This window comes from Oncorhynchus nerka, linkage group LG2, assembly GCF_034236695.1.
Source record: "Oncorhynchus nerka isolate Pitt River linkage group LG2, Oner_Uvic_2.0, whole genome shotgun sequence".
NCBI lineage: Eukaryota > Metazoa > Chordata > Actinopteri > Salmoniformes > Salmonidae > Oncorhynchus > Oncorhynchus nerka.
The window spans coordinates 50303552-50315574 of record NC_088397.1 but is presented as its reverse complement, the minus strand read 5'-3'; the positions used below and the strand labels follow the sequence as shown (position 1 = coordinate 50315574).

Below are 12023 nucleotides of genomic sequence, written 5' to 3'. Positions count from 1 at the left end.
AGAGGCTTCTGACGTATGACCTTGGTAGTACAGAACAAGGTCGTCAACACTCAATACTAAAGCGCAACTGTTTAAGATTGACATTTTCTGACGTTAAAGAACCTGCGAGTCAATGCAATGAATGTAGTGATGAATCACAGACTGCCGCTGGCAGGTCAAACCAGCCATAAGAAGAGCCGCAGGCAGAGACAGGGCTGTCATGTTGGATTAACACCGCCCACTCAGTTCATGTGGACCCAGTGGACAGTTTGTGGCCTGTCAGTGCTCTGGCCTCGACCCGGGGAACACAGAGGGGGCACAAAGGTCCAGGGTGAGGTTTCTACTTAATTACCACTGGTGTCTACACCCATCTGTCAGCTGACATATACTGTATATCTCTGTCTTACGGGAGGAAAGGGAGGGAGAAAAAAACAGAAAGAGGCCAAAATAGGGAATCTTAAGAATTTTGCTCCCACACATTATATACAGTACTAGTCAAACGTTTGGACACACCTACTCATTCAAAAGGTTCTTAATTTGGACTGTTATCTACATTGTACAAAACTATTAAATAACACGTATGGAATCATGTAGTAACCAAAAGTATTTAATAAAAATGTTATATTTTAGATTCTTCAGAGTAGCCACCGCTTGCCTTGATGACAGCTTTGCACACTCGTAGCATTCTCTCAACCAGCTTCATGAGGAGTGCTTTTCCAACAGTCTTGAAGGAGTTACCACATATGCTGAGCACTTGGCTGCTTTTCCTTTACTCTGCGTTCCAACTCATCCCAAACCATCTCAATTTGGATTGAGGTCGTGTGATTGTGGAGGCCAGGTCATCTGATGCAGCACTCCATCCCTCTCCTTCTTGGTCAAATAGCCCTTACACAGCCTGGAGTTGTGTTTTGGGTCATTGTCCTGATGAAAAACAAATGATAGTTCCCCCCCTAAGTACAAACCAGATGGGATGGTGTATCGCTGCAGAATTCTGTGGTAGTCATGCTGGTTAAGTGTGCCTTGAATTCTAAATAAATCACTGACAGGGTCACCAGCAAAGCACCCCCGCACCATCACACCTCCTCCTCCAGGCTTCACAGTGGGAACTACACACGCAGAGATCATCCGTTCGCCTACTCTGCGTCTCCCAAAGACACTGCGGTTGAAACCAAAAATGTCAAATTTGGACCCATCAGACCAAAGGACAGATTTCCACCGGTCTAATGTCCATTGCTCGTGTTTCTTGGCCCAAGCAAGTCTCTTCTTCTAATTGGTGTCCTTTAGTAGTGGTTTCTTTGCAGCAATCCGACCATAAAGGCCTGATTCACGTAGTCTCCTCTGAACAGTTGATGTTGAGATGTGTCTGTTACTTGAACTCTGTGAAGCATTTATATGGGCTGAAATATCTGAGGCTGGTAACTCCAATTAACATATCCTCTGCAGTAGAGGTAACTCTGAGTCTTCCTTTCCTGTGGCGGTCCTCATGAGAGCCTGTTTCATCATATCGCTTGTTGGTTTTTGCGACTGCACCTGAAGAAACGATCAAAGTTCTTGAAATGTTCCAGATTGACTGACCTTCATGTCTAAAAGTAATGGACTGTCGTTTCTCTTTGCTTATTTGAGCTGTTCTTGCCATAGTTCTGGGACACTGTAAAGTCCATGGAGAACAAGAGCACCTCCTCCCAGCTGCCCACTGCACTGAGACTAGGTAACACGGTCACCACCGATAAATCCATGATTATCGAAAACTTCAACAAGCATTTCTCAACGGCTGGCCATGCCTTCCTCCTGGCTACTCCAACCTCGGCCAACAGCTGCAGAATTGAGCTATTTGAGAGAATGCCAAGAGTGTGCAAAACGGTCATCAAGGCAAAGGGTGGCTACTTCAACGAATCTCAAATCTATTTTTTTTTTATCTAATTTTTTAAAACACTTTTTTGGTTACTGCACGATTCCATATGTGTTATTTCATAGTTGATGTCTTCACTATTATTCGTACAATGTAGAAAATAGTAACAGTAAATTAAACCTACTCTTTCAAGGGTTGTGTCCAAACTTTTGATGGTACATATATAAAATGTGTTAAAATCATAAGCATGCCATCAAGATTTTACTACTAACGGCTACATTTGCTGACCAATACTCTTCCGACGGGCAGGGGAAGGCTAACGTGCATCCAGCTGTCAGTTAAGTCATTAGTTTAAATTTGTCCCCTTTATCTGCGCCGGGGCTCCGGCCGAGTACTCAGAATACCGAATGAGAAAAGGAGTTCACAGAGTTGCAGGAAAACTTCATGCTGGATTCCTCCTGCCTACGGCTAATGGTCCGTGTATGAGTGCCGCGTAGTATTGACTGATGGCTGTTCGGCAGTGTGCGATCTCTCCTGTGCTAGGGCAGAGATGGGGATCCTGGCACTGTCAACCCAGCATATCCTCCTGTGATAATGTTTCATCTAAATCCTTTCCTGAGCGTACAGTACGACATCCTGTACTAACATAAGCTGTGGCTACGAGCCATGTGTTCGTTGATGCGGTGGGAGCAGAGGAATTAGCAGGCTGTTAGGAGAGCTGGATGGCACAATTGAATTGTTCCATAAGCCCTTATCGCTCTCATCTGAGAGAGAAGAGGGGAAAACAAACCTGTAGAGCCCAGCCAGCCGTGGATCACACCTTTTAAATGACTCATTGATTTCTTATGTCATGGATTAATAAGAGATAAAGAAAAGAAATAGGATTTGAGGGAGAGTAAGGTAATGGCGATACAAGTCTGGACGGGGGAAGGGAAATTGGGTTCAATTCTGCATTAAAGGAAAGCCCTAAGAAATTATGATCTAGACTGAATATGTTCTTTAATGACCATTACAAAACTAACACTGTAGGCTTAATGTCAAACTCAATCCAGTGAAATGTTAAACTAACTCCACGCCACAAACTCACAACTGACAGCACTCAACAAAACAATTCAACAATAATGGATATGTATACACACACGTTAAAACAGTAATTATTTATACATTAACACAAATGTGGTTTTCTGGGGGGGGGTCACTTGTTTGACGCCAAAATTAAGTTCATTTTTTGTCGTCAGTATTTTTACACCATCTGCTGGTGGAAATCTCTTACTGCTCTTTGTGTGATCTGAGCTTAAACTACAGGTTATCATTACTCTGTAATACAATGCTACTACATGAAATACAGCATCATTTAACAGACATAAGAGCAACTTTTTATCAAATTTTAGTACATGATTTGAAGATGAACTATCCCTTCATGTGTGGTAGTGATGGGATAGATAGGGAGGACTCCAGCTCACCTGCCTCTCCCTGCCGGATGGAGTCTGGGCACAGATCAGACCACCAAGGGCGGAACTTCAGCAGACCCTGGATCTCCTCGTCCTCAAACAGGTCAGCACTACAGACACAAACAGCTCAGTATCATAACAATGAAAGTGATAGAACACAATACAATAAATCTGTGACATCTGTGCATTTGTTAATATTGAACAATGATTTAATTAGTGGGTACTATTCTTTGGATCACTCACAGGTAATGGTCAGGGCAGAATATGGACGTCTCAGCATCCAGTCGTTTCCTTCTCCTCTCTGACCCTGTGGTTCTATCTGGGTTTTGGATGTCGATGACATCACTCAGCTCCTCCTGATTGGACAATACTCCATTAGATCTTCACATGCTGTACTTGATGTTATGTTTTCCTGGTCAGGTCATATGGTCAGGAAGAACTCCTGGCCCTACTTACGGGAACGATACCAATCGCATTATAAAACCTAGCAATGCTTTCAAAGGATACCATTCCACTACTAATTTCTAGGAACCGTCTTCAAGAAGCACAGTGTGACTCTGTGCAGTACTGCCAAAGCCAATGAATGACCTTACCTGCAGTCGAGTGAACACTCCGGACCTCTGACTCCCAAAGCCATACTTCTGCAGTTCCTTCAGCTGCTCCTCTGAGGTGTCTATGTACACCTCCTGCTCAACCTGCCAGTCAAACTCCTCTTCGTCATCCTCTTCTTCACCGTCCAAAATACCACTGCACGCTTCTGTAATGTAAAGAAAGCATCAATGTCTTAATGAGAAACAAAACCATTCAGCCAAATCGTATTAAAACATAATCGATGACAAAATCCAGTGTTTTTTTCTGTTCTCAGTCCTTACTTCAGTGGTTTCGTTTACGAGACATATTTGAGCTTAACATGAACATCAATATGTCTTCCAGCAATATACTAGGCTCTGGAGCAGTGGAAACGCCTTCTCTGGAGTGATGAATCAAGCTTCACCATCTGGCAGTCCGACGGACTAATCTGGATTTGGCAGATGCCAGGAGAACGCTACCTGCCCCAACGCATAGTGCCAACTAAAAAGTTGTGGTGGAGGAATATTGTTCTTTTGCTGTTTTTCATGGTTTGGGCTTGGACCCTTAGTTCCAGTGAAGGGAAATATTAACGCTACAGCATACAATGACATTCTAGACGATTCTTTGCTTCCAACTTTGTGCCAACAGTTTGGGGAAGGCCCTTTCCTGTTTCAGCTTGACAATGCCCCCATGCACAAAGCGAGGTCCATACAGAAATGGTTTGTCGAAAACGGTGTGGAAGAACTTCACTGGCCTGCGTAGAGCCCTGACGATTACATTTGGGATGAATTGGAATGCTGACTGCGAGCCAGGCCTAATCGCCCATCAACAGTGCCCAACCTCACTAATGCTCGTGGCTAAATGGAAGCAAGTCCCCGCAGCAATGTTCCAACATCTAGCATTCCCAGAAGATTGGAGGCTGTTATAGCGGCAAAAGGGGGACCAACTCCATATAATGATTTTGGAATGAGATGTAAGACAAGCAGGTGTCCACACATATATTTTCCTACTAGCACAGACTTTGATGGCATCTACTTTAAGGGAAAATGTACTCGCTACGACTGTGATATGTGGTTGTCTCACCTAGGCATCTTAAGATGAATGCACGAATTGCAAGTCGCTTTGGATAAGAGCATCTGCTAAACGACTACAATGTAAATGTTATGGCACTTCAGTATATACCCATGTCTTCCACCAGAGGCTTGGCTGAGCGGGAGCCTTTGGGAGCCAGGAGACTAGTCAGCATCTGGAGCCCTTCAAAGTGTTCCCCTGCTGTCTCCTTGGGGACGTGCAGGGTAAAAAGACCTGGGACACACAGAGAGAACATCAGGGAGCAGGTGAAACAATTGGCAGCGCTGCGGCAGAGATCTGCGGTTTGAGAAACGCAACAACTGAATGTGTAGCTGTACAAAGAGTAGAGACGTAGACAATGTGGAAGCAAATCGGATAGCATTGTCTGCCTTTAAACAGTCCTGGAGCATTTTTCATCAAGTAGACATGGCTCGTCACATGTAGAACAATGAATGCTCACGATAAATGCATGACTGTCTCTGCAGTCAAAAGCAGAGGTTTTACTTCTCTCAAAACAGCAATTAAAAGAGAAAGACGACAAGACCTATCAAATATATGACCATTCCACCTCTAGCCAAGGAGATAATGTCTAGGTCTTAATCCCTTTTAAAGACCTCGTAAAACTTTCAACGCTTTGTTAGAGTATTTAACTTAAAAACGCTTTATGCTAGTTGGCTAATTGCCTTGGCTCTGGGCCCCTTAAGAGGAGGCTGGCTGCCTTGGAGAGTCCAAAGGCAGTAGGGCTGTCTGATATATCGCAAAAACTGGTATATGGATTTTTACAATACCGTCAATAACGATATGTTGACACAGTGCTGGATAAACATACAAATTTATCCAAATGGTACTACTTGAATGTGTATAAAACAAATCAGAATGGAGAAAGCCCATAAAATGTATGTTGCTATTCAACGGTGATGCACTACTAATAAAACAACATTTCTAACTTGTATTATTCAGAAGCATTAAATAGTGTCAAATACCGCCGTACATGAGACAAATATGGTGATATGATATTTTGGCTATATTGCCCAGCCCAAAAAAAGATGCATCTTAATAATTTCTAATTGAGAGTATAAACCGGGACTCCCATTAGAGAAGCTAAATTAGCAGCAGTTAGCGGCTTATTTAGACACAGTATGTCAAACAGGGCGTCGCTGATCCGAGGGCCAATGATGTGTCAGCGTGCATAAAGCGAACGCTTCACCAACCCAACATAATCAAGAGGGATAATTGGAAATTAAATTCATTAAAAAGAATGATCCGAGTATTCCACTCCTAACTGAAAATAAATTGCTTTGAATCAAAGTAGCCGCATGAGAATGAGTTGGTAAATAGAATAAATACATGAATAAAACAAAAAAAGGCCAAGAGTCACTAGAAATTAGCAGAAATAAAAGTAGGGCTGCAGGAGGCACTCATTACATCACGGACGGGTCAAATGGCCCTCCATATCTAACAGCATAACCAGTAATTAAGTCTGTGTGGCCATCTCTGTAGTGAGTGCTAAAGAGGCACCAGGGATCAATCCCACTGACTCTGCCATCAGCCCCATCACTCAGGGTCCTGCTACTCTCTGGCTAGCTGAAGTACTAACCACACACTGTGGAGTCTAGTGAGAGGATCCGCCTAACCAGTAATGCTGATTTGATTACTGGGAGGTCAAGAGGACACACGCACTGACAAAGATAGTGTCACATTTCGTTTCAATAAACGGGTCAATAAAGCACTATCAACAATGCATTAGGGGGTCTGTTTTCATCAGAATATGAAATCCTGCATTATCTTTCAACCACACGCATCCATTCTAAAATGCAAAGAGTCAACGGCAAAACGACAAATGAATGATTCCTTATCAATAAAAACATGAACAAACTTTAAATAGCAAACATTACCTTTATCAATGTCGAAAGTGGCCTTTTCCCTCCCATCCTCCACTATCTTTCCAGGTAAGGTCAGTCTTGATAAGAGATACAAGTGTTAGAACTAAACAAGAAGGTAGCCCATCAGCCTGTTGACACAATTACAGCATATCATGGTGCAACTGTGTGCATTTAATTACTACATACCTATATATATATATATATATATATATATATATATATATATATAAAATAAAAATAAAAAAAATAAAAAACATGAATGAAGTGACTTCAATAATGACAGCACAAATTAACCTGAGGAAGTAAGGCTTGGCATAGAACTTGAAATCATCTCCATCGATGTAGAGATCAAACTCTGATGTTCTCGTGTAGGGCACACGGATGGTCAGGATTAGGAAAGTTGGGTCCTGGCTCAACTCAAACGCTGGAGTAATCATGATGAACAGAACACCGCAGGTGAGGATCTACAGGGGTCTGTGAGAGCTGTGGAAGTAGTGGGGGAGTTTGATTAGCCCACAAGGTATCATACACATTTTATAATGTTTAGCAGTAGCACTGCTTGACATCAAACTGATCTTCTCCTGAGCCCACTTATTTCTTCTTTACTCCTAGAATTGGGAAGTCACGGTGTTGATACTTCTGTACCAGCAGCCACAAACAGATCTGATCATCCAATTAATCAACTACCACGAACCTGATTAAATCAGGGATGCGTTCAGTATGACAGAACGGTGTTCAACGTTGAATCCAACGGAAACTGTACTGTACTGAACGACCAGTTGAAAAAAACGATTTTGGCGGCTCAGGGTGTGATTATTACTAGAGGTGGACCGATTCATCGGAATGGCCGATTAATTTGGGCCGATTTCAAGTTTTCATAACAATCGGTAATCTGCATTTTTGGACACCGATTGTGGCCGATTACATTGCACTCCACGAGGAGCATGCGTGGCAGACTGACTACCGGTTACGCAAGTGCAGCAAGAAGCCATGGTAAGTTGCTAGCTAGCATTAAACTTGTCTTATAAAAAACAATCAAACTACACGTGGTTCATGATATTACTAGTTTATCTAGCTTGTCCTGCGTTGCATATAATCAATGCAGTGCCTATTAATTTCTCAATCATAAATTGATTTTATTGATGAATTATATTAAGTTAAAATAAAGTGGTCATTCAGTATTGTTGTAATTGTCATTATTACAAATAAATAAATAAATACAAAAAAACATCTGATTCAGCAGATGGTCCTCCAATAATCGGTATTGACGTTGAAAAATCAGTCGGTCGACCTCTAATTATTACCGTATGGTGTGTTGCACGAGTTTGGTCACACCCATATTGATCAGGACCACACATCTCAACACCACAAAACGAGAGCAAATGTACCTCAGACTGTTGAAGAACAGTGTGCACCGTTGTGAGGAAAAGTATTGTTCAGTGCAAACATTCACACAACGTAGCAAATGTTGAGGCGAACGGAACGCACAACAGGTGTGTGAAGTACCTGAGAACTATTGTCATGTCACTGACAGACATTTCCCTCCATTTCTCCCGACATGAACTCTGTTTCTACAAAGTTTGTTGCTAATGTTTGCTGACCTAACTATGCTATCGCTAGTCCCATCCAAAATTGTGATTCACTACATGTAAAAGAAACACACCGGAGTCTTGTTATCATTATAATTAAAAAATAATCATAAATTGAATGCTGCATTCATAACATCTAGTACCAGAATATGACAGGGAAAAATCCACTGGTAATTACTAGTGTGAAGCTCATCTACAGTCACTAGGCTATCATCTCTGAGATACAAGTTCTCCCACATGCTGAACTCTGATGTCACATACTAAGGAAATTGCCTCAATATTAGCATTTTCTGCAGTTAAAAACATTTTTTTTTTACCTATTAATTTGGTTTAAGAACCCTACTATCTGTTTACCAGCATGAAAGCTCTACTGTTAGATGGTTGACACAGCTAGTAACCGGAAGGTTGCAAGTTCAAAGCCCCGAGCTGACAAGGTACAAATCTGTCGTTCTGCCCCTGAACAGGCAGTTAACCCACTGTTCCTAGGTCGTCATTGAAAATAAGAATTTGTTCTTAACTGACTTGCCTAGTTAAATAAAGGTAAAAATAAATCAAATTTAAAAAATTGCCCATCAGCATTCTCAACAAATTCAAAGCATGTGAATGTACACAACTCATTGCTCCCAGTTTACAAGAAGGATTTTCAGTTTCCAACATGTTATGAACGCATCATAATGCCAATCTGTCTGTGTTTTCATTGTTTATTGGAAACGTTCATGTAAATTACGTCTTACATACGAAATGTGAATTAGTGCTTATTAATAATTTACTTAGTGGTTTATGCCAGGTTAGGCCGGGCAGGTAGTTTTAGGATGCCCGTGGTCCTCATTCTAGGTCCAGGAGAAAAAGCGTCTTGTCCAAGTAACAGAGTTTATAGCTCTGAGAGTTTATTCTATTGACAAATAATATCAAAACGTGTGTTTGTCATGTGCTCCGAATACAATTAAATTCTTACTTACAAGCCTTAACCAACAGTGCAATTAAGAAAAAAAATAGGTATTAGGTAAACAATAGATACGTAAAGAAATACACATTTTTAAAAGGTAGAATGACAGTAGCGAGGCTATATACAGGTGGTACCGGTACAGAGTCAATGTGCGGGTCACCGGTTAGTCGGCTAATTGAGGTAATATGTAGGTATAGTTATAGCACCTATGCATTGATTATAACCAGAGAGAAGCAGCAGCGTAAAAGAGGGAGCACTCTGGTTACACAGGCAGACCAATTTGGACCTGATCTACTGACTTGTCTCAACTGCTTCTTCAGAACCTCCTAAATAAGCTGCAGGGTCCTCTTTAACAGTCAGTACTGGGCTGGAACAAAAACCTGCGCCCCATGCCTGAGTCCACAAGACCCCTTTTGAAAAGTGGCAAACTCCTCCACCTTGTGGTTGGTTTTGTAGCAAAGTGTACTGTGTTGTTTACCCTCCACGTGCCACTGACACACGGTCAGTAGCCCAACGCATTAAAAAGATCACGTTGAACTGTTTCAGTAGCACCCACTTAAACGTTTCAAATACATTTCAAATGAATGGTCAAATACGACATTGAATAGTATATAGGTAAGTGTGTTTAAGACCGAGTAGCTTAGCTAGTTATCTAGCTACGTTTATTAAATATACTGTTATAAATTAGCTAGCTAGCTAACGGTAGGCCGATTTAATGTCTGGCCAGTTAGCCTGTAGCATTCTACAGTACTGACACGTTAGCGATGTAGGCTGTTAACATGCATTAACAATTTACAGTCAGTGAACTCAAATATTTAAAAGAACACGAAATTACCTTATGAACTCGTCTCATTAGAAATCATCATGGCAAACTTGTGTGATGTGAACAGCACTTTAGCGTGGCATCATCATCAGCGGCTCGTCAGCAACACTAAAAATGTACTTCCGGGTCAAGGAATTTCGAAAACGTTCAAAATTAAAGCCCCCCACGTAATTGTAGACACGTTTCAATAACCTGTATTTATTCGTGATATATGAAAGGTAGTTGTCTAAACATGAACAATTATTCATATTTGTTCATATTCCATTGACGACCACAATGTGAATCACATATTGGCTTATAGAGCAAAAAATATTCTGGATGCTTTAGTAAAAGTATTGTAGGGAATACTCAGTAGGGTCTGTAGAATGACATATTTTTACTTTGTCAACACAGGGATTCGATCCAGCAATCTTTCAGATACTGACCCAATGCTCTAACCACCAGGCTACCTGCCACCACAATGGCATGCAAGACTATGTTTCACATGAGTTATTGGTAAGGAAAGCACTTGAAAGAAGTTAAGACTTGAAGCTTGAATGATAGAGCAGACTGATGAAATTAAGTTATATGCTTAATAATGAAATATATTTAATTATAAATGTGTTATTTATTTCACATTGTGGTGGGGGCCATTATCGATCATTTGATATGATATCAATACCGTTTGATATCGATATGAGCAAGGCATATCATGATATTGGTTTATTCCTCCTGTTAACCTATACTATTCTGTAAAAAAGCCTGCATGAAATAACACCATGTCTACATTCTACAGACCCTACTACGTATTCATAACTCCACTTTTACATTGGCACAAATAATACTTTTCCCTGTACAGTGCTATATTTTTTTCGTATGGTGTCCAGGCACCCCATTTTAAGCTGTTTGCCAGCAACACTCAGTATTAGTCAGAGGCCCATGAAATGACACCTTATATAATTTACAGATCCTACTGAGTATTTCCTACAATACCTTTACTGCGACACCCAGAATAGTTTTTGCTCTATAAGCCAATATGTATTCCATATACACTGAGTCGCATTGTGGCCAATGGAATGGGCGGAGTTAAAGGCCAGCAACACCCTATATTATTCAGAGCCCTTTGAAATGACACCACATTTTGATTCTACAGACCCAACTTAGTATTCCTTACTCTACTTTTACATCTGCACATAAAATCGTTTTTTTCCTGTACAGTGCTATATTTGTACCATGTGGTGTCCAGGTACCCCTGCAAAAAAAAGGCCATCCTGCACCTCTCCTCCTTACCTCATTTCCCATCACAGTCCCTTTAGTTTCCCTTAAATCTCATTAGATTGGCTGCTCAGGCTACGTAAATTAACCCTCAACCATCATAGCCTTGCCATTCACAACTTATCAGAAAGCTTGGAAATGCGCATCTGGACACTGCACCAGCCTACTCGGGTCAGAGTAGTATCGTCATCCGAGGGGAGAAGACGCATTTTCCTGAGGACTTTTTAATGTCGACAGAAACGCGAATGTCTGAATGTTGTGCGCGGATCAAAATGTAAATTGCAGGGGGGATTTATTTGGTATTTTACATGCTGTAAAATAATAGGTAATTACCACTAATTACTTCATGTTACTTTGATAAGTTTCAGCCATATCTTCTACTGTATCGCTGTTAGTATTCTTTAATGTTAGAGTTTCCAATACTGCTTTGCATATTGTTTATCATATGTCATTTTATTCCATACTGCCATAAGTGCTATTATTGCCTTGGCTGCACAATTACTTTTTGCAGAAGTGGTTTAATTGTTGTATTGATAAACATGGTATTTTGCATGCACATGCTAACACAGCGTTTTCCATAGTGTGTTTTGTTGCGATGCCATGGGCGA

The 12023-nt window shown here is 41.1% G+C and overlaps 1 protein-coding gene across 1 annotated transcript in view; it reads right to left on the bottom strand.

Moving 5' to 3' along the window:
- The window catches only part of shq1 (SHQ1, H/ACA ribonucleoprotein assembly factor), a 36366-nt gene extending 26088 nt beyond the window's left edge, over positions 1–10278 (bottom strand). Inside the window, exons 1-7 of the mRNA XM_029673089.2 lie at positions 10174–10278; positions 7098–7286; positions 6816–6880; positions 5032–5154; positions 3873–4036; positions 3523–3635; positions 3292–3389 (exon numbers count right to left, since the gene is read on the bottom strand). Coding sequence (XP_029528949.1) covers positions 3292–3389; positions 3523–3635; positions 3873–4036; positions 5032–5154; positions 6816–6880; positions 7098–7240 — 706 coding nt within the window. The 5' untranslated portion in view covers positions 7241–7286; positions 10174–10278. The remainder of the gene's footprint in view (positions 1–3291; positions 3390–3522; positions 3636–3872; positions 4037–5031; positions 5155–6815; positions 6881–7097; positions 7287–10173) is intronic.
- Between the last annotated feature and the right edge of the window lie 1745 nt (positions 10279–12023).